This window comes from Setaria viridis, chromosome 9 (assembly GCF_005286985.2).
Source record: "Setaria viridis chromosome 9, Setaria_viridis_v4.0, whole genome shotgun sequence".
Taxonomy (NCBI): Eukaryota; Viridiplantae; Streptophyta; class Magnoliopsida; order Poales; family Poaceae; genus Setaria; species Setaria viridis.
Window position 1 is genome coordinate 53,878,162 of NC_048271.2, and position 21,410 is coordinate 53,899,571.

General features: G+C 48.5%; 3 protein-coding genes across 3 annotated transcripts; 1 reads left to right on the forward strand and 2 right to left on the reverse strand.

Moving 5' to 3' along the window:
* Positions 1-3,859: 3,859 nt before the first annotated feature.
* LOC117838891 (aquaporin TIP1-1) lies at positions 3,860-5,667 on the forward strand. The gene is made up of 2 exons (XM_034719084.2): positions 3,860-4,080; positions 4,777-5,667. Exons 1-2 carry the CDS (start codon positions 3,948-3,950, stop codon positions 5,391-5,393), a joined length of 750 nt encoding a protein of 249 aa, XP_034574975.1. The 5' UTR covers positions 3,860-3,947; the 3' UTR covers positions 5,394-5,667.
* A 5,982-nt stretch (positions 5,668-11,649) lies between these two features.
* On the reverse strand, positions 11,650-16,787 carry LOC117838304 (ras-related protein RABC2a-like). The gene is made up of 6 exons (XM_072290642.1): positions 16,359-16,787; positions 15,216-15,284; positions 14,975-15,040; positions 14,024-14,145; positions 13,655-13,783; positions 11,650-12,165 (listed from the first exon to the last, which is right to left on the reverse strand). Exons 1-6 carry the CDS (start codon positions 16,495-16,497, stop codon positions 12,058-12,060), a joined length of 633 nt encoding a protein of 210 aa, XP_072146743.1. The 5' UTR covers positions 16,498-16,787; the 3' UTR covers positions 11,650-12,057.
* Positions 16,788-17,402: 615 nt separating this feature from the next.
* On the reverse strand, positions 17,403-20,247 carry LOC117838303 (E3 ubiquitin-protein ligase RZFP34). Its single transcript, XM_034718272.2, has 13 exons — positions 20,088-20,247; positions 19,666-19,805; positions 19,472-19,559; positions 19,302-19,361; positions 18,994-19,026; positions 18,825-18,902; positions 18,687-18,730; positions 18,551-18,591; positions 18,377-18,459; positions 18,165-18,256; positions 18,006-18,075; positions 17,888-17,929; positions 17,403-17,779 (listed from the first exon to the last, which is right to left on the reverse strand). The coding sequence occupies exons 2-13, from the start codon at positions 19,695-19,697 to the stop codon at positions 17,645-17,647; spliced, it is 798 nt and encodes a 265-aa protein (XP_034574163.1). The 5' UTR covers positions 19,698-19,805; positions 20,088-20,247; the 3' UTR covers positions 17,403-17,644.
* Positions 20,248-21,410: the final 1,163 nt, after the last annotated feature.

Genomic DNA, 21,410 nt, shown 5'->3' on the forward strand with positions numbered 1-21,410 from the left:
ACGGGCGAGATGGCCCCGGGCGGATAGGGCAAGTAGTCGTTGCGGATCGCCACCGCCGGATTCAAGGGCGGCGTCGGCTGGACTCGCGTTCAAATCAGCGGAAACGTGTTGAGAACGTGGATGGGAGGGAGTTTTGAATTTTGAAATCGAGGACTGGCGCGAGTAAAATACTACTATAGTTGATTTGCCCGTTGTTCCTACTGCTCCACGAACTCGAATATGATTCCTGCCATAAAGGTTTACAAGATTTGAGATGGGAATGAAGTTCTTTGGTGCCGTTACCCGTTAGTATCTTCCACAGGAAGCAACCTACAGTCCTGCACTCCTACACACTCCAACGTTCTGAGAAACTTCCGCAAGAAGCCAGAAAGGAGGCAGAAAGACCTTCAAAATCCGGTCTTCAGTCTGGGCCCAGTCCATCAGCATGTGTGATAGAGAAGTTCCGCATGCACCGGCCCAATTTGCCTGTCCCAGACTGCTGCTGTCGCTTCAGCGGTTCAGCCCAAAGCCTTCATTTGGGCCGAGCCTGCGCATAACGCTCTGCCTCCGCTCACACAACCGAGACAGGGAAGTTCTGCAACATTTTCTTCGTGAAAACTAGCGAAAGAACAAAAAATGAGGCAAAAAAACTTGCGTTTTATCAATCGCACAAAGCTTTAAGAGGAACGATGCGGCTGCGACGCATCAGAAATCGTGAAGCGAATCCTGGGACGAAGCCAATCAGAGCCAAGTGTGAGGGGCAGTAAACAAACTGACAAATGATGGCATTTCATTTTATTTCTCTCTTTCGTAATATACTTCACGAATGGAGGTTTTAGTTTCATCAAAGTCTAAAGAAGTGTCGTGCCGTGCCAATTCATGTGATCCTTATATTAACCCAAAAGGGAAAAGAGCAATGTCCATTTTTCTCTCCAAGGATTCTTTACATTTTCCGTGATGGCAACAGAGGGCCTAATGCTTGTTAGTTTACAGGTAGACTTGGTACTGCAAGCCCGCAACCTACCCGAGTTGCCTCAATTCTTTTTCTGGAGGACGAATTGCCACATGAATTTGTTAATGTCCCCACAAGCTAAGTGCTCCAGCTCACGAAGCACATCCAAATATTTGACCAGGAGTGCCAGCTCATAATTCGCGGGAATTTGCAAGTTTTCAAGCTTGATCAGGGCATTCTAAATCTCTAATACACAGTCGATGGATATCAAAAATTATCGTTCCCTACCAGATCAAGCTTGGCAGAGAGGCAAATCGATTCTCCCGGATAAAATGGGCTCCACGTCCAGCAAGGCAACGACTACGATGAGGTCGACTGCTACTGCTCAAGCATGTTAGGATCGATCTGCGATGGGATCAGGCGATATTGAAGCATCGTCTTGCCTGCTGTGATGTCCACTGATCCACAAGCAAAGGCAGAACAACCCATGTTTTACCAGTTAACAACAAGATGCTTATCTTAACCCTAGTAGGGCTCTGATAGTAGAAAGTCTTGATGACGTTTGCGCTGTTAGAGCTGGATGTATGCAAAATTCCAAGCTTACTGTATATAGTGCATACATGCAGCCACCACTAAATTGGCATATGCTTTTAGCAGTTCCGGTGACTGGTGGTGCAGATCTGAAAGGTTCTGCAACGTGGTGATGCATGTGATGAGGCGCAGCAGCATCATACGGACGGCAGCAACAGGGGCAGGAAGGAAACAAAAAGCCGCAGAATAGTGGAGCAGCAGCCGCTGCTTAAAGAAATCTTGTGGATATGGATGTGCCTCTGCTAATTAGTATACGAGTAGTGGTCAAGATAATTCTAATGTAATTAGAGGCTCTCCTAATCCTCGCAAAAAAGAAAGCAGTTCTCTCCTAATCATGGAGCTCAGCTCGTAGTAGTAGCAGACTACTCCAGGTCGTACTCATCATCAGACATCAGTGCAGCAGTATTAGGGGTGTTTAGATACTGGTACCAAACTTTAGCAATGATGTTCAGATGCCTAAACATGAGCTAATTATAAAATTAATTGTAGAACCTGTGCTAATTCGTGAGACGATTTTATTAAACTAATTAATTCATTATTAAGTAAATGGGTACTGTAGCATCACATTATCAACTCATGGACTAATTGAGCTTAATAGATTCGTCTAGCGAATTAGACTCCATCTGTGCAATTAATTTTATAATTAGTCTATATTTAATACTCCTAATTAGCATCAAACATTCAATGTAACACGTGCTAAACTTCAGCTTACGGTGTTCCCTTAGTGTGCCCGGCGCATGGAGCACACGGACGGAGGCTTCGAGAGCCCCAGGGGATCGAGAGGATGCCGCCCGTGGCGCCCCCAACGGCGAGCAGGGCAGACGACGTGTCCCCATCGTACGAGCCGAGTAGGCAGCGAAGACATGGAGTGGACATGATGGTTGTTTTTGTCCACGGCCGGTGCCGCTGCCGCTGCCGGAGTGGGCGAGTGGCGCGTTGAACCATCTCATCGTATTCGCCGTCCTTGAAGTAACTCTGGCTTGATCCTTGATGTGTGGTGCTGTGCATATATCCTGAGAAGAACCTCGAAGGCACGATGCTCTCGTTTCAAGGAGATTAGACAAAAAGATATCTCCTTTGGACTCTGCAGGTATCTTTCAAAAAGATCATTTTTGAATGAGACAGATAACGAGAGTGAGCAGGACAACTCATACAAAGGAACGGCCCTGTAGAAACCTGAAAAAAATTGCGAAAGGAAAACAAAATACAGCTAGGTATTTATAATTCGCACAATTTCGTATGATAGTTTTCGGAGGTCGCCGATACAGCTAAATTGGTCGAAAACATCTTGTAGCAGCTGCAGGAGGAAGATAAATATGGATCACTAGCCTCATCAGCATCGTGGAGCACATGTTGTGATGGCAACGAGCGCAGGAACAGAAGCGACGACTCCAGCCACGCACGGCCAACCCCGTGTTCCATCGCCACCGGCTCACCGCCGCAGCGCCAGAGACACCGGATGGAGAGGGACCAATCCGCTGATCCCGGCGGCCCAATTAGCAGCGAGGGGTCACGTCGGCGGCGCCTCCTAATCCACACGAGCCACGAACGCTGCCTGCCTGCACGCGTGGCTCGCTGACAGCACCCCGGGCGGCGCTTTGCCTGAGCTGGCGCCGCAAGCGACTCAGCCACGAAAGTGGAAACGCTCCCCCGGTCGCTGTCTCGCCACAGCGCTGGAATCATTGCAGACCCCAGCATCCGAGCTTACGAGAGGGTTAACAAAAGTAGAGCGTACCTCCTGTGGACAACGTTGTTACCGACCATGACGCCGCGAAAAAGAAAATAAAATACATTTATTCATCTGCCAGAGAATAACACAAATAGTAAGAGGGATGGTCGAAATTTTCATCTGAAAATATTTCCTTTTCCTATTTGATGATCTATCTAGAGAAAAAAAGCTTCTCTTGTACTCCTTTTTTTTAAAAAAAGTTTCTCTTGTTCTTCTTCCCAGGATTCTTTATGTTATCATATCTTATCACCCATTCGCCTCTATCTGTACCATTTCCTCGTCGATCTCCCGAACTACAGAGCAACGCTATTCTTGTACATATAAAATACTCTTAACTTTTTTTAGAAATCACAAGCACACTCGCTTGACATCTAGAAACTTCATCGCACAGGAAAACCAGCAAGCGGCGCAAAATATGACAACTCCGGCTGTAGGTGTCACAGTGTCACGCTCAAACAGCTCATTTCGCCGCTAAAAAATTTGGCCCTCGCGTTCCACCGGGGATGAGCGCTCCAACCGGATAGGCGCGGGGAGACCGGCCACTCCCGGTGGCCCTGCCCGGCCGCGGCAGGCCCCCCAGCGCCTGTGTATATATACCACCTCCATGGCATCTCTTCCTCACCACCGCATCTCATCCTCCAAGCACAGTCGTCTTCTTCTGTGGTTAGAGAGTGAGAGAGCTAGAGGGCAGTGAAAATGCCGATCAACAGGATCGCCGTCGGGAGCCATGAGGAGGTGTACCACCCGGGTGCCCTCAAGGCGGCGTTCGCTGAGTTCATCTCCACCCTCATCTTCGTCTTCGCCGGCCAGGGCTCCGGCATGGCCTTCAGTGAGTGCCCTCCTCGCAACACGCGTCCTCATCTCGCTTACCAGTCCTCAGTATCTTGATATCTTCCACTCACTCGCACAATACTGACTAGAACATAATAACATAGATAATCTGATTGGTTAGTCTGTACGGTAAATCAGGGATGTACTAGCACAAAATTAAGTTCATGGTCGTTCTCTGATGAGTTCGTCACTGAAATGAAGAAAAGATGAGGTCCTTTTCTTTGGCAGAACCTTTTTTGTTTAACACAAGGTGTTACTAGAAGCTCAGAGAAGTTCTTTTTTAAAAAAGTCAAAAGTGAGGGGAAGGGAAGTCTTTTAGGTGACATGATTAGTGCAAATGGCATGTTTAGCCCTGTGATCATGCAGTAGAGCAGTAGAGGAATCCTGGGCAGAATCAGTACCTTCTATTCAGTCTTTGCAGAGCCTCCATGTGCTGCTTCTGCCAAGAACTAGCATAATCCTCTACTGACACGTTTTGCATCCCAGAAAAAGGAACATACTTATTAGTAAACAGGCTAGTGTAAAAAGTGAAAGTAGTAAATAAAACCACTCAAATCAAGCATAAGGCAGTGAAAAAAAATCCTGAGCAGTTTTTACTTGCTTGTCAGTATCTGAGCGTGTTACGTGGTGGACGAGTCACCTGGTGGTCAGATCTGACTTGTGTTACTAATCACCCCGTGCTCCCCTCTCGCAGGCAAGCTGTCCCCCGGCGGCTCGACCCCCACGGGCCTGATCGCCGCGGCTATTGCCCACGCCTTCGCCCTGTTCGTGGCCGTGTCCGTCGGCGCCAACATCTCCGGCGGCCACGTGAACCCCGCCGTGACCTTCGGCGCCTTCGTCGGCGGCAACATCACCCTCTTCCGCGGCATCCTGTACTGGATCGCCCAGCTGCTGGGCTCCACCGTGGCGTGCTTCCTCCTCCGCTTCTCCACCGGCGGACTCCCCACCGGCACCTTCGGCCTGACCGGCATCTCCGTGTGGGAGGCCCTGGTCCTCGAGATCGTGATGACCTTCGGCCTCGTGTACACCGTGTACGCGACCGCCGTGGACCCGAAGAAGGGCAGCCTGGGCACCATCGCCCCCATCGCCATCGGCTTCATCGTGGGCGCCAACATCCTGGTCGGCGGCGCCTTCGACGGCGCGTCCATGAACCCCGCCGTGTCCTTCGGCCCCGCCCTCGTCAGCTGGTCCTGGGGATACCAGTGGGTGTACTGGGTCGGCCCTCTCATCGGCGGCGGCCTCGCCGGCGTCATCTACGAGGTGCTCTTCATCTCCCACACCCACGAGCAGCTACCCACCACCGACTACTAAGCTGAGGCTTCGGTAGCCGCCGTCGACGACGTCGCGCGCAGCGGCCGGTTCCGTCCGTTTGATCAGTGCTCGCCGCCGTTTGATTAGTTTTCTCGCATCGCGTGCTTTGCATCGCCGCCCATCATCATCACCGTGTAGTCATGAACCGAACTCCGCCGCTGCGCCCGCTCGCATGGTTTGCTTCGATCAGTCGCATCAAGTTGGAACTGTAATCACCGCCGTGAATTCCGGACCCAGTTTGCTTCTCTAAAATTTGTGCATTTGGCCGCGAGTATTTATCATCCAAGTACCCACGTAGTAGCTATCTCTATGATCTCTACTCGATGTCTCCATGTCATATGCTTGAGGATCTGCGACGATTTTGTTCGAATCGGGATGATTTCGACTGGGAATCGTCGTCGTCGATGATCCGCGGGGAGGTGGCGCGGCGCCGAGGCGTGCAGCGCAATAATGCGGCGGCATGTGCGGCCGGACGGGGTGGTACGCGCGCCACGTCGGAGTGGGGGCAGTAGTGATAAGGCTGACCTGTGCTTGTCGGCCTGACCGGGCTCGTGTTGCATGCGTCGCGACGCGGGACGGACAGACGTGCAGTCCGCCGCGTACCATAAGCACGCGAGCTTGAAACCCCCCCCCCCCCCCCCCCCCTGCTCAGTTACTAGTAGCGATACCTGTAGTAGATGCGTGCGTGCGTGGACACTGGACAGTGAACACTAATGCAGGATGCCAGGCCTGGTCCTCCATGCCAGGCATCTGGCGTGGGTGGTTGGCAATGGCAATGGCATGGCATATTATGATCCGATCAAGCCACAGTGTGCAGACTACAGAGCCGTGTGCAAGCTTACGTAGTGGTGTCTCGTGCAAATTTTTGAAGTGGTAACAAGTACTGTTAAGTGTTAACATCCTTGTGGTGTATTGGTGGCACTTGGTGGTTGTTAGCTACTGAAACTAGCAGGGACCAAAAACTATAGCTCGGCTCAGATCAGCATCAAGCAACAACTCCGTCGAGCCGGACGCAGCTTTCAGGTTCTCCTCCGGGTCCGCGGAATATGCCTCCCCACGGGCTCCTACAAGAGGCAGGCAGGGTACAGTGGCTGGTCGCGGCGCCGGCGAGATGCGTCCAGAGGCCTCGTGCCGCTTTCTGCCAGCCTGACGCCTGCCCCACGACTAACTCCGAGACGACAGACAAGAGCAGATACTGCACCCCCACGCCCATCGGTCACCTTCTCTCATCTTCTCTTATCCTTAATCGGCCTTAACTATCTCCTAACTACCGTTGGTTCCCTGCCATAAACTAAGGACCCGGTGAGGTTGTTGCGCTTGTGCCACATGTACGTGCATGTAGAAAGCTAAGTCAACGAGTTTGTCCCTTGTGCCGCGCCTGTGAGGCCGCAGTTTCCGTAAGGGCAAGTAAGCGGTCTCATAGGTCGTCTCAGGCAGTGCCACGTAGGATTTTTGATGATGTGGAGGAGAGAGAGCGAGGAGAGAGAAAGAGGTCTTCGCGAAACAACCACCTCATGAGCTAAATTGTAGGACTATGAGACAACTTAACAACTATTGTACGAGTTATTGTTGACATGCAACTCATAATATTTTATTTTTCTTATACATAGATTAAGAAATTATATACCACTATCAGACAACTTATAGGACAACCCATTGTACGGATTGCCTGTTGAATCGTCTCAAGATTACGTGTCAATACATGAGACCGCCTATTAGACGACACCAATACACTTGTCCTAACATCCTTCTTGCGCATGTGGTTAGAAAGTTAAACCAGAGTGTGGAGCTGGTCCGATCAGGGTGGACCGCAAAAATGTCTTGTTTTCTTATCTTCTTGTGTGTTGCACTTATTAGGCGCCCACACACCACGCATAATTCAGATTTCGATACATGCAAAATCATGCCAGCCTGAGCTTGTTTGGAATCTCGGGCAGAATGGTATGTTGATATGATCCTCGCTAGCTAAGCTTGTCCGGGAATTATTAGCCTCCTAACCAATGAGGGAGGCTCTCCCACGTTTGGATATTTTTGTAGGAGGCTTGCAGGACCACATCAATCATTGCCTCTGCATAGCAAAGCATAGCCCAGCATCATCTCCTTCTCAAGCTGTCCTTGCTTGGCTACCTCACCACTCGATCGAGACCCGCTCGAATCGGTGTGTGTTGGTATGAAGCTGATTTCTAGAGTCTTCGACCTTGACAGTGCTAGCTTCTTTTTGGCGGGAATAGCTTTCCGTCGACAAATCGAGATGTGATCGATGGCAAATGAGGCTCGATTGAGATGGGATCAGTCACACGCATCGCAAAGTACGTTGACGAGGCGATGGCGCGAGACCGAAACGTAACAGTACTCGCCCTGATTCACGTTGGCGTCCGGGAGAAGAGGAGTAGAGGAAACGAGTGGCTCCGAGCCGCCCTCGGCGACGAGTCGCTCTCGCGCGGCGCTGGCTCTGATTTGCTCCCGCGCACCGGCCGCCCCGGTCCGCCTGGGCTCCCGACCCATCGGCCTCACCATTTCCTGATGGCCCGCCGCCACCGTGCGCGTGACGGCCAGAACCAACGAACAACCCCTCTGAAACCTGACGAGAGTCTAGGATTTTCACGCGCCCGGGCCGCTCTGGTGTTTTGAGCGATTTGCCACTGGAAACGCCTGGGACGAACGCGCTGCGCTCGCGCTAGTACGAGTGCTCGTTTTAGCAACAACCCTTGCGGAGACGTTGGACCAACCAGGTAATGGCTTGCAACGGATATGGAGGGTGTCGTTATCTTGCATTCAGAGTCCCTCGATCTGCTTACCAAGATACGAAGATATTATGTGATGGCAGAAAAACAGAACCGGAGACGATATCCGTGTATTTATTAGTACTATATATCGGGTGATTCATATGATGGACCGATGGAGGCAACCACGGAATTCGCATGGATGGATAAAGGTCCACAACTATTCTATGTTCCCTGTAACATTCCCTCGGTCATTTCCCCCCCTCCTGTGGATATATTAGTACGGCAGGTTAGCCCTGCCAGTGGTAACGTAAGGGTAACCACTTGAAGCACCACCCTGAATCAGAATACCTCCGATGCAAATATATCGAATACTTTTTTTTTTTGAACTGGAAGGTATATGGATCACATGTCCTGCTGGCCAAGCCACTGGCAAATTTCATCTGACCGCTGGCACCTCGCCGGTTACTAGTCCAGCACACCGGGGCACCGGGCGATCGAGAGGTGTTTGCCAAGCTAAAATTTAGCAAGGCAGTAAGAAAATTAAGGTCTAATAGAGTTGTTATCCGGCTCTCTATCCCATCGGACTTGTCAAACTTTTCTTCACACTTGTCAAACTTGGCAAGCCTTTGGCAAGTCAATCTGCCTTGCCAAAATGTAGGTCCCATGGACAATAATTGTCAGAATGGAGAGGCTCTTGTAGTGCGAAATGGAGATGCTGTTGCAATGCGAAATGAAGAGTGTATATTTTTAGAGAGGAACCTGATTGTTGGGAGTTGGAGAGGAGGAAATGAATAGTCTGTTGGAATGAGAAAATCAATATGGAGAGGAATCTTTTTACCGACTTGAATAGAGAGTTAAATGAAGAAAAAAAACTGAATAGTCTGTTGGAGATACTCTTATGTACGTGCAATTGCCACTCAACTGGGCCCGATGGCCATTAGACCCACACGGCAGTGATCGAGTCTCTCTGCAGTTACTGAGACTCGTCGTGTTCTTCACCACATGGATGATGCAGCAACCAGCAGCTCTACCGCCCTTGCCTGAGACGACCGGGCTCGCATGCGCCGCTGGACCAGTGGATCCCGCTCCCGCGCCGGGGCATCCGCGGAAATTATGGGCGGACCAGCGTGGCCGCAAGGCCCACACCCGCATGGCCATCCATGATTCCCTGCCCCGATGCTGCAGATCACTGTCCAAACACAGGCGTCGCCATAATTCTGCCGCCTACTCCGGGAGGGCCCTCCTGATCGGACCTGGCCTCGGTGAAATCTGGACCTGTTCGGTAGAACGGGGAAACGACAGTGCAGAATCAGCACAGCACTGACTGCTGAATTGCTGATGCATCAGCCAGGTCACTGTTCTCTTGGCATGTACAAATGGATCCTGACCTTTCTTGCGTTGCGTCGCGGCAACTTGGCTGCTAGCCATGGCCAGACGGCCATTTGGGCGTTTTTTGCTTGGAGCTTTCCTGTCCCTTCAGTTTTGGCTAAATGCTCCTTTTCTTGTATGCAGGCTAGTGCATTTGCAAAAGCGGTTTCGTGGCGACGCTCCATTTGCCTAGGAGTGATTTGATGAGCAAGGAACGAGTCGCATATCAGTCACCTTGCCCCTCAATTCAGTGGACAAGCAGGCTGTTTCTTTTCTATGTTTGGATGATTTGGTATCAAATTTCCAGAGAACGAATGAAGATGACAAAGTTTGATTGGGGAAAATTAGTTAAAGATCACCATATTCGGAAAATACCATTGAAAGTTCATCGTCCCGTAAAATAGCATTGAAAGAATGAACCGTTATCTTAAACTACCATTCTATCACTTTTGCAGTTAACGCCGTCCATTCGTCCGTCCAAGCACTTGCTTGTTGCTGGATGACTTCCTCCGCATCGAAACGGCCATGGTAGCTTCCGCCCGGCGCTGTACAGGCCGACACGCGCGCTGCCCTGCGGAGACCCCGCGAGGCTGGCGTCCCGGCCGCACATCGGCTCGCAAGTCGCGCTCGTCGTTCGCGGCCGCCATGCACTCCGTGTTTGGCAAGGTCCTGGCTTCCGCGACATTCGCCCGTTCTCCTCTCTCTAGCAACCGGTTAGCTTGTTCATCACTCTCTTCCACATTCCAGTGTTCTAGCAGTGTGATTACCTGCGGCCGTGGTGTGGTCGAGGGCATGCGCGGAGGTAGAGCGCGAGTGTCAGGTCCGGCATTTCATCGAACACCCTAGTGTTGGTGCAGAGAGATAGAAAGAAGGGGGAGCTCGGGTGCAGAGGAGCTGTAGTTGGGTGATAAATTCTTGCTACTTGATGTGCCGCCGTCTAAAGCTACGCTCGTGTGAGGCTGCGCCGGCGTCAGCTGCCAGCCACAGAAGCAAGTCAATGACTACGAGGCCCACGCCGAGCTTGCCGACGCACGCGCGCAGCATGCGCCCCTCACCGTGGTCCCTTGGGTCAGGTCGCAACACTCTAGTTGCAGCTAGTTCCGCGACACTCGCGGCTGCGGTGGCCGTGTAGAGCTTCGAGCTTCGCCGCAGATCCGTGTCGAGCTTTCAGCTTCGCAGGGGAGGTCACGACGTAGAGGCAGCCTCAAGTCCTCAACGTGGGCGGAGGCGCAGATGCGGCGCCAGCCTCGCGGCCTCGCCCGTAGCGCAGCACGGCCCACGTCTCGGGCAGGAGCGCGGCGAGCGCGGCCAGCACCTGGCGGAAGTTGCCATGGCCGTTCGGGAGGCCGAGAAAGTTGCGTTTGGATGTACGGACAGACGGCGTGAATGGCAGGCGTGACGGAGTGGTAGTTTAAAGTAACGGTTCCTCCTTAGATGCTATTTCACATAATGACAAATTTTTTATGGTATTTTTCAGATATGATATCTTTCGATGCTATAGAATTAATTTTCCCATCGATTTTTCCCGCACAATGGCCAACAACTGCGTTCTGCGCACCCCATGGGTTTCTTGCTGAATGAGTGGATGATCTCAGTCCTTTGAAACGGAGTATGTTCAGGCGACTAAGACGAATCAGAAGGTACGCAATCATCCACTGGACGAGGCCTCGATGCGAGGGTTAGGGTCAACTTGATCCGGTGAAAGATACGAGATCGTCCTTTCCAGGGCTCGTCCGTGCAAAAAGAAATGGTGGATGCATGCATCGGTTCGTCAGATGCATTTCTCTGGGACAGGGAGGCCATATGCTTGTCATGTCGTTGCTCACAAGAACCAGCAACACACAGTTGGTGAAAAGCGAAAGGGGAGGCAAAGTGCATGAAGCCATGAGCAAACGCAACCATCATGTGAATCGTGCCAATGCGTGCCGAGTTGAAATATCACGTAAATGAAATCCGACTCACTGCTCGACAGCAACACGCAGCCGCTGTAGCTTGGAGTCAATGATCTCTATCGTCAGGTAGCCAAGTGATCCTGGAAAAGAATCATACTCATTAGAGGGAGAAAGCATCAAATGCAGATGTGCCATAAAGCCTCAAACTCAGAGAAAACTGAACAAAGAGTAAATCACTCCAGTTTTGATAACTGAAGGCAATTTCACAGCTCAAACAAACTGGACATGTTAAACTCCATCCAGTTGAGACAAGAACCGACTGTACATTCAGCACATGGATCAGTCAGCTTGATACTTCACATGGTTGCAGAGCTTCCATAGCTAACTACAAGCCCTGAATTATGTACCCGCATACACTTCCACACATACAATTAAGGAAGTGATCAGCTGGATGGATCTCACTGCAAGCAGCAAACCAAATTGCCACGTCAGGAAACGGGAAAAACAAGGCCTTTCTTTTGTACAGACCAATTCACACCAAAACCTCGTGGTTAATTCTCCCTTTACTCGGATTGGTTGCGCCATTTGAGCATTTAGATACAACTCATCTACATCCCAATTCAAGGGCAGCTAAAACCTAAGATACCATGAGCAGCTTGCATACAATAACCGGTGGATCTACTGACAGCATCCTCCACTTTGGTTTGCATTCTCCTGCTTCTGCTTCAGAGTGTTCCTCTTGACAACTGAAGAACCTTCCTCCAAGAGGCTTGGAACCTCAAGAATCTGCATTAGATCAGCACAAGGAATTTACATTTCCCAAAAGTGGCAGCACCGTTGCACCATTGCACCAACAATGAAGAGGTAACAAAGACAATTTCCACCAACAAGTAAATGATGTACTGCAAAACACTGTTTAAGCAAAATGATAATCTGACATTCAACATACTAATCAGACTGCATACTTGTATCTTGCTTAAAATTGAGTAAAATGATTGTTTTTAATAAAAATACTACATATTCAGAAGGAGCTAAATGAGATTCCTAGCACACTGTTGATAATCAAATAAATAACTCTTCAAGCATTGGAGCTTTTCCTCTGGGAGTACATCAGAAGAACTGCGTTGCATAAAGTCATGAATCCAGCAAACAAATGATACATTATTAAGGATTAAGGCACATAATCTGTGGGTTTCTTCAAACAATACCGTGGGCAGAAAGCAGTGCATCTCCGTGCTTCAAAGATATAGCGCATGCACCCATGTGTTTATGCGGCATAACCAACATTTTTTTATATGAAAACGGTACTCTATGTAACTGAAGACATAAGCAAAGCACAAGCAACCATGTGCAGAGCTTGCACAGTGCACTTGCATCCATAAGGAATAATTATACCACATCTAGTCAAATCATCTGGGAGGTTCCCTTAAGTATGTTCCTTGTTGGTGCAACAGTGCTGCCCAGTGCCATACATAAGTTATGCACAATTAATTGGTTGATCGAAACTCAGCAGGTGAGAAACTAAGACTTCATATTCCTACATGAAACATTATGATCCATAACAAATAAACAAACGAGTCATCCCTGAGAAATGGAAAAAATTCTGATAAAAGAGAAGGCAGAGAAGAAAAGAGAAAATATTTGTTCAGAACAACGCAGATCATTGATTCTTCTTACTACCCCTTAAAATTGGACCTCCATTGATTATGCAAACTTGGAGGTATAAAGTCACAGCTCCTCAAGTTTAGGTACTCAATACTAGACCTACGCTCTGTGCAAATTCGGGGACCTATGGTGCACACTGATCCTAAAAGAACACAGGAATGGATAACCAGTCACTGCAAATACGGTGATTACTACTGCAATGAGCATATCCGACGAATGTCACAAGCAATAGCAAATTTAGAAATCCAACCATTTCAGGAAGAAACATCTGATAACAGAAACAAATGAAGTTAAATCGCTGCAACAGGAGTAATTCTACATTTTCCAGAACCTGGCAATAGGATGGTTGGATAACAGGTCATCTGTTGTATTTGATAAAGGAATGCTAAATGCCAAAAGGATGCAATTCAGAAGCATATGGCCATAATAGCTTTGCCTTTTTTATGAAAGAGTAAGGTTTTATTGCACTAGATACTAGTGCACATAATTGATTCATAAATCATAATTTTACAAGTCTACCGGAATTCTTAGAAGGTGAATCTTGAAAGGTATCAAGGGCCAAGATGTAAGCTTTTGGTATTAAGTATCTTTCTGGTTTGTGCAGATATACCTTTAATGCAAGCTCTTCAAAACATTTCTCCACGTTCTCTCTTGTTTTGGCACTACTTTCGAGAAACAGACAGCCGTATTCTTGTGCTAAGGCAAGACCTTCTTCTCTTGTCACCACTCTGTCCTCATCCTACAAGGTAGAATCATCAACCTTTGTCACTTCATCTTGTATACTGATTCTTTCAAAAAGTGTAATGTTGCCCCAATGGTGCATAAGTCATATGGTTTTATTACCCAATACTACCAACATTCTATTATTACAACAAATGTTACCTACTGGGATAGGTAGAACAATAAAAAACTTTCGCTTACTGAAAGGGAACAGTGTTTACATGAAATAAGAATGATTTATGAAGAGGAAAATGTATACCTTGTCCACTTTATTTCCAACAAGCATTTTGACGCAATCTTTATTTGTTGAGTGCATCTCTATTTCCTTGGTCCACACATCAGCCAAATTCGTGAAACTCTCCCTCTTGGTGACGTCGTAAACTATCAGAAGTTAACATTCTTTTAAGTCATCATGCAACATTTTGGTTTCGCAGAATAAAATAACGATGGTTATAAGGTTCAAACACATTAATGATTCCTTGGATTTTCATTGCTACTGATCATAATATTGCATTTAAGCGCTGATCTTGAAAAGTTAAACCACATCCAATTCCCTAAATATAGCCACCAAATGCTTAGTTGACACATTATCGAAGTGAGGTGCCACCCAAGCTGTAAGACAAATTTAATAGTCTGGCGATGACCGATGACATGGAAAAGTTTACAGTGCTCCTATAAGAAAATATTTACATGAATCAACGTTAGGAATGGGCTGTTTACAAGGTTTTTTTTATGGTCTTGTTTGCAAGCTAAGCTATAGCTAATCAGGAATAGTATCACTTATCACAATACTGGAAAGGATCCACCCATATGCTGGCTAACATTGAAGTTCAAGACAAGAGCTCAAGTTGAGATGTTCGGCAAATAAATTTGTGGTACAAAGTCACTGAGATTTGGCACCGAAAGATCCTAGATAGCAACATATTTTGAGGGATCCCCTTGAAATTTGATAGTCTTGTCAGTTACATATATATTAACCATAGTAATTGCACGAGATCAGAGTGTGCACAAAATTTGAGCGGTAAACATGATCTAGCATTTTATGGCACAATTTAATCATGTGACTAACCTAAACAGACAATAAACTTACTGGAAAATGGGCATAAAAACACTCTAAACTCTAACTTCAGAAATGATAAATGGTTGAAGCTTTTTAATCAGTGATGCACTGTGCACTGTTGTATATGTATCTTGAGAGAGATCAAGTTACCTAGAATGATCCCATGAGCACCCCTGTAGTAAGAACTGGTAATTGTCCTAAACCTCTCCTGGCCAGCTGCAAAATCAGTGAAATAAAATATCTGTAGAGAACTTGAATAGGATAAGATCGACAATCAATACATCCATAATATCAGGATGCTTTGAAAAGAAAGAAACGGTTGCCCTTGCTGCACAAGGTAGCAACTAACAAACATGTTAGGACCATTATCAGAAACAGGAACAAAACTTACCAGTGTCCCATATTGTCAGTTTCAGTTTCTTCCCACCCACAGTAAGAAATTTGATTTTAAAATCCACCCCTGCCAAAAAGTAAAAAGGAAAACTAAATTCAGAAAAGCAGAACAAAAAGATCAGGGGCTGCTATGACTGGACTACCTTTATGGCTAAAAATGTACTGTCATGTGAAGGGGCTTTTCTAGCAAGGTAGTTTGTGCTACACCTTTTAAAGAGCATCAATTGAACTGTGTTGTATTCTGGACTATTTACCAGATGTTTAAGGAGTAACCACAACTTGTATTGATAGGATAAACATGTAGCTGTTAGGAAAAAAGAATTAGGGATCGCTTTTTTCTTCAAACTACTTAAGTGAAAAACCATACGCTCTACTGTATTCTGAGTGAAGATATAGGAGGTTTGCCTGCATTATCAACTTCAAAAGCATTTTGGCTTTTTTTTAATCCATGTGGGAAAAAACCCCATCAGACATGCATTTCAACCTTGTTCACAATTCATGCTTTTGGAAACTACAGGAGATAATCCATCCCGAGGAGCATTTAGAAGCAATTGGTTATTTTTCTTGTCAGCTAGTGATCAAGTCATTATCAGACTCGCAAAAAAAAACAAGTCATTATCAGACTTCTGTTCTATAATCCCCACTGTTTTCCTCATTATTACTAGCCCCTGAAAACGGAGCAGATTTGTATGCTTGGTTGATGGTTCCACCCAGACCATACTTTCAAAGTTCCAACTTAGATACCCGCACTTGTTCCTCTAAATGGATCAGTGGAAACACAGATGCAGGTGGAACCAGCAAGCAGTATATTAGCCTTGTTTTATGTTGTGCACAATAACACAGAAAAGCTACCTCCACAGATGGATGTTTCAGTGTGTGGTGATCCCTCTACCCCCCGTCCCGAAATAAAATTGAAATAGCTATTCACAACGAACGCAAACACATTACATTATTCTGTAAGCAGCGACACGCCCCAACAGTAACCTCCTGATCTACGCTTGAGACAAAACATGCTGCTGTCGTGTTCTCTAATCGGGACAAGCAAGGAAGCGACCGTGCTTCTTACAGGGGTCACGCAACGGCGAGATCCATGGGGGGGGGGGGGGGGGCAGGAACGACGGAGGAGCCGACGCGCACGTACCTATGGTGGGCGTGATGTCCTCGTCGATGTGGGCCGCGGAGACGAAGCTGACGAGGAGGCTGCTCTTGCCGACAGCCGAGTCCCCGATGAGCAGGACCTTGAAGGAGCAGTCGTAGCTGCTCGCCGGCGACGACGCCATGCCTCCGACGACAGCGCGGTGACCAGAGAGCTTGGATCGAATCGCGGGCGAAGCAAAGCAAAGCACCCGGGAATGGCGGGGGCGGGTGGGTTGGTGCAGGAAGGGGAAGGTGGCCGAACGCCGATAGGAATAAAGGGAGGGAGAGGGAGGGGAAGGGATCGATCGATGGCGGAAGGGAAGGCGAAGCGAAACGCGAAAGCGAAACGGGGGTGGCGGGCGAGGGGAGCGGCGTCAGGTGGACTCCTTTCAGTTACGGTTGACGCCTAGGCGGAGGGAGCCGGGCGGGCTGCGTGGCGGACAGCGGCGCGGGGCAAAGGGCCACATGGCGCGCGCCGGGGGTGGTGGGGCACTGGAGCCGTCGAGCGGATCGCCGCGCCGCGCAGTCTCGCCCGCGCTTCGGTGCTTGTCCTGGCGTGGCGCCACCGCGCGGCGCGACGTCGCGAGAGGCTGCGGTCTGCGGGCGCGGCGGCCGACCGAGCTGGGCGGCCGCAACGGAATACGCTCCGAATGTCCCAAGGACGCGAGTGTTCTGCGTGCCGCGCCGCGCCGCGATGCCCGGATGCGCCACGTTCCGATACGGGGTACGACGGCGGCGCCTGTGGCATGTGGGAGTGGAGTGCCGCATTGTCTCACTCGGCCACCGCCCCGCTCGGCACCGGGCTAGCCGCTAGTCACGGACTCACGGGGACGTGGGCAAACGGCCGAGCAGGAATCTGCTGCAGAACTCGAGTGTTCGTCGCGGCAGGACACCGATCAATCGGGGTCGATGTCTAATCTAACCCCAGGAGTCCAGGACATCGATCAAAGTTTGATCCGAGCCAGTATTAATTTTCTTGCGCAAGTTAATAACCTTCTCTCTCTTCTTCAGGCGAAACCATTTTTGCAAGCAGACATCACTTATGAGCTGAAAGCGAAAAGCAGCTTAGTGGCCCATCATGTCGATAACCCAATACGAGAAGGGCCGAGCATATACAATTCCACTATTCCAGGCACAGCAACGCAAACGACGGTGAGGTCAACTAGCTGTTCTCTGGGGAAGGAGATCAGGAGAGTACATGGACGCTGTCTACAGGCCTATAGCTTATTGATCACACCAGCTCCTGTGCAGCATGGTTTATTTGCTTCCGGTTTCCCTCTTGGCTTGTTCTCAAACTCTGGAGCATGCAGCTGGACCGCCCCTCGTCTGCCGGGTGTTGTAGGAACTGCAACCCGGGCACTTGTGCGCCAAAATGTGGAACTGCACGTTCGATGTCATTCCACAATCGTTGCAGAGGATCCATATCTGAAGGGGAAAAGGGCCGAACAAAACTGATGAGCACGGCTGGTTGATCTGAAAGAAGAACCCAAGGGGACAGAGAGCCTCCTCTCTCTGAGAAGGAAGTGCCCTTACCATCTTCTTCTGACAAATTGCCGGCATCGGGGAGGCTGCAACCTGAACGAGGGGTCACTTGGATGGTGCTATATTACATTACGAGATAAGCTGCGTCATGGAGGGCAGGAAGCTGTACCTCTTGATCAAGCTTTCGCCATATGTCAGACATGTCGCAAGCAGACCTCAAGCAAACCGGGCACGAGAACCTGGGAAAATCGGCAGGTTGGCGTCGTAGTACATCAGGTTTCGGAAATGCATCAGGTAAGTCCTTGTCTGAAGTGGAGCGGGGGCTTACTGCTGATGGGCTCTCATCTCGTACAGGCATTGCAGATGAATCGTGTGTCCACAATGGAGCACGCTGACAGCTTTCGTCGAGTCGAATAGATACTGTGTGTGATAGAAACTGGTTAGGGATGATTTATCTGCACAGTTTGTAGAGTACTAAAGACGCTCTCTTTGAAAAAAAAAACATTCTTTTGCGAAGATTTTTGGATTACGAATGTTCACCTCAAAGCATACAGGGCAGTTATGATGCATTGCTCCGTCCACGCAACGATGAGAATCCTTCAGCTGATAGGTATAGCAACATCCTATCATAGAACCAGCCCCACAAATAGTACACAATTTAATATGAACATTAAATCAGGACTTGTCAAAATGCTTAGTTCAAACCAATTGTACCGCATTTCCCACAGTGATAGAAGTTCTCTGCACCACCAGTTCTGTAAAATAATGATAGCTTAAGACTGATAGGAGAAAACAAAAGGCGAATATTTCAGAAAGCTTGTTGCGTCTATGCAGATGTTACACTACTTGCCTACATATGCCACATCCATCACAGTGAAATTGGTTCTTTGATACCTGAAACACCAGGGAAGAAATACTTCTGAAATGGCATATTCAAAATAGCTTCTGTTTTTTCATCAACTTGACAGAATTCAAATTATAAGCTTACATCGTCATCAAAGAAGTTGCATTTTGCACAGAAGTATTTACCAAAACATGCTCCACAATTTGAACAATCTTGATGTACCTGTCAACAAAGGAAATGATTTCCATGTGATGCACAGCTGACGCTGACGGCACCTGAAAAACACTATTCCTGCTTTGTCTGGTGCACTTACATCCTGTTCTTTATTGCAGAGAGAGCAGATAACCTGTCATGTCCAAGAGAAAAGGTAGAGTAGTAGGAGTAATATCACTATATATGCCAGAGGAGTGATTCAGACGATTTAGAGTGCAAACAAAGGGACAGTGATTGATAATTCCATATCCATAATCCAAATGTGTCGAAGAACAAACTATATCTGTATCTACTCGTGCAAATTGGTTTACGCTAGGCTTACACCATATTATTTTTTGGTTTATAATGCGAATATAGGTTGTTTTGCAGTCTCCTTTAGTAGACCAGGCTAAGAACCATGTCACTGACCAGCTTGATCTCGTGGCGAGGAACCACGTGGCGTTCGTGGTTATTGACCTCCAGTGAATCCTGCAAAGAGGAAATCAGGCCAACACGACAGAGGGTGAATGACACTTGAATTCTGCATGAATCAACTCGAAACAGAGCAGAATTCAGCGAATACAGTGCGAAGTCCTGACCTTGGCTTCATTGTGACAGTGCCTGCAATCAAATATCTCGCCGCAGCACGGCGCCCTTATCTTGCATTTCCTCTTGTAGTGCACGCACCTGGCGTCCAGGGGAACAAATAAACAAGAAAGAAAATGATCGCAAGCAACTTAAATGGATCGATCGCAGAGAAAGAGAACAGAGCCATGAGAACGTTGGGGGTTACCCGTATTGCACTGGGCCGGTGTCCGCGTCCATTCCGTGCTGCCTTTTCCTCTCTGTTTTACCTCAGACAAAAGGTTCGCCAACAAATTCCAAGCTCTGCTTCTCTTCGGTCTTCTCGGAGCTTCACCTTGTCTGCGTCAACTTCACGACCGCGTCGTCGGCGTCGCCGAGCACCAAGCACGAGATGGATGAGACACTGAAGGAAGACGAGCAGAGAGAGAGAGAGAGATAGAAGGAGAGGCGCCGGGGCAGAGCAGAGCGGGAGCAGCCGTTCGCACCTCCACCGCTCGAGAAGCCGGAGAGAAAGAAACAACAAAATAAAGCCATGTCCGTGCGTGCGCACAAGGTCACACGATTCACGAACACTTTGCAGGCACACGAGGCACCGTCCCACGCGCAACGCAACGATAATTCCACCCGTACCTGCGTGACCACCGGCCTAGCACGAGCAGGGGCGGCGGCACCGACGCGTCCCCCGCCCAGGCGGTTCCTTGCTCTTCGGTGAAGGCTTCCCGAGCCGCCGTGCCGCCGAGAGGGACGTGCTGCCAATGTCACTCCGCACGCACGGCACGGCAGACAAGGTGAAGCTTTAAATAGGCAGGCGTGCAAGGTTTGCCTCGGCGCCTCAAAGAAACAGCGGGGGCGTTGCGGTTGCGTCGCTTTTGGTGGGGCTTGACCTTTATGTGACGCAGTAATATAAAGAGAGTACGGGAAGTGGCCGCGCGCGCGGGTACCAGGGAGACGGGCACCTCCGTGCTAACATGCAAACACTTAACCAAAGATTATCTCATACATTATGGGCACCTTTGACCATGCTTTATCTTGAGCATCACTGTTCTTAGCCAGTCTTTTTCCTCGCCGAGAGAAGCAACTCTTTGCTTTCGGGCAGCGGAAGCGACGTGCACGTACGTTTTCTCTCGTAGAGCTAGAGGCAGCTTCATCTTAATCAACACACGAGCGGCCTAATTAAGCTTTATTTTGACCCGCGAACCAACGGATCCAAATCTACCGCCAGGTCCTGAGAACGTGCACTTGACATGCTCTCGGACCAACTCGATAAGCTTTTGCGATTTGTTAACCCTGTTCTAGGTCATAGATTGGAGACGGCGTGAAAGGAATGCGTTGCCCGCCTCGCATTTCCCTTGTCCTCGTGTTACTTGAGACTATATCCAATGTTTGACTGACCGGCTCAAAGAGTTGAGGCACGAGGCATTTCAAATTCGATCAAGCTGGTGCCGGTTTCACCGTAAACAATTAACGCGGGTTGCAGGGTGGCTTGTGGGTAAACCAAACTTGACAGCGCCATATCATGGTGAGAATAGACAGGAGGAATATAAATCGTAAGAGCGCACAGTAGATCAAGATGGACCAAAGTTTCTGTAAAACAGTATGTATTTGTTGTGCCCACCGTTATTACCTGAAAAAAATGTGTGCCATTTCAAAAATGATTGCAATGGACAAAGGTCATAATATTTAATATTACTATTTTTTTCTAAAAAAAATATAGGATTTCAGCTCTAATAAAATCATATCGACATCACAACAATCTCGATGCCCACAATCACCTCGGCTCGTCAAAGTCGAACAAACCGTTAGTCTCGTAAGAGTCCACTTGCTGGAAAAACTTGAAAAATATTCCATTGAGTTATTTCGGTTGCCAAATGTTATTGTGGTTCTCTAGGTTAATCTTGTATTGAGAACATGATTTTTATACAGGAAGTTAATCGGATTATAAGCCAGTTTATT

Excerpts from the sequence above, each read along its gene's own strand:
- LOC117838891 (XM_034719084.2), top strand. The coding sequence starts at position 3,948 with ATGCCGATCAACAGGATCGCCGTCGGGAGCCATGAGGAGGTGTACCAC. Across the intron at positions 4,081-4,776 it reads GGGCTCCGGCATGGCCTTCA|GCAAGCTGTCCCCCGGCGGC; the intron begins GTGAGTGCCCTC and ends CCCCTCTCGCAG.
- LOC117838304 (XM_072290642.1), bottom strand. The coding sequence starts at position 16,497 with ATGGCGTCGTCGCCGGCGAGCAGCTACGACTGCTCCTTCAAGGTCCTG. Across the intron at positions 15,285-16,358 it reads GGACATCACGCCCACCATAG|GGGTGGATTTTAAAATCAAA; the intron begins GTACGTGCGCGT and ends ACTTTTTGGCAG. Across the intron at positions 14,146-14,974 it reads TGCTCATGGGATCATTCTAG|TTTACGACGTCACCAAGAGG; the intron begins GTAACTTGATCT and ends AACTTCTGATAG.
- LOC117838303 (XM_034718272.2), bottom strand. The coding sequence starts at position 19,697 with ATGGACGCGGACACCGGCCCAGTGCAATACGG. Across the intron at positions 19,560-19,665 it reads ACCGGCCCAGTGCAATACGG|GTGCGTGCACTACAAGAGGA; the intron begins GTAACCCCCAAC and ends CCTGGACGCCAG. Across the intron at positions 18,460-18,550 it reads CTATCACTGTGGGAAATGCG|GATGTTGCTATACCTATCAG; the intron begins GTACAATTGGTT and ends GTTCTATGATAG.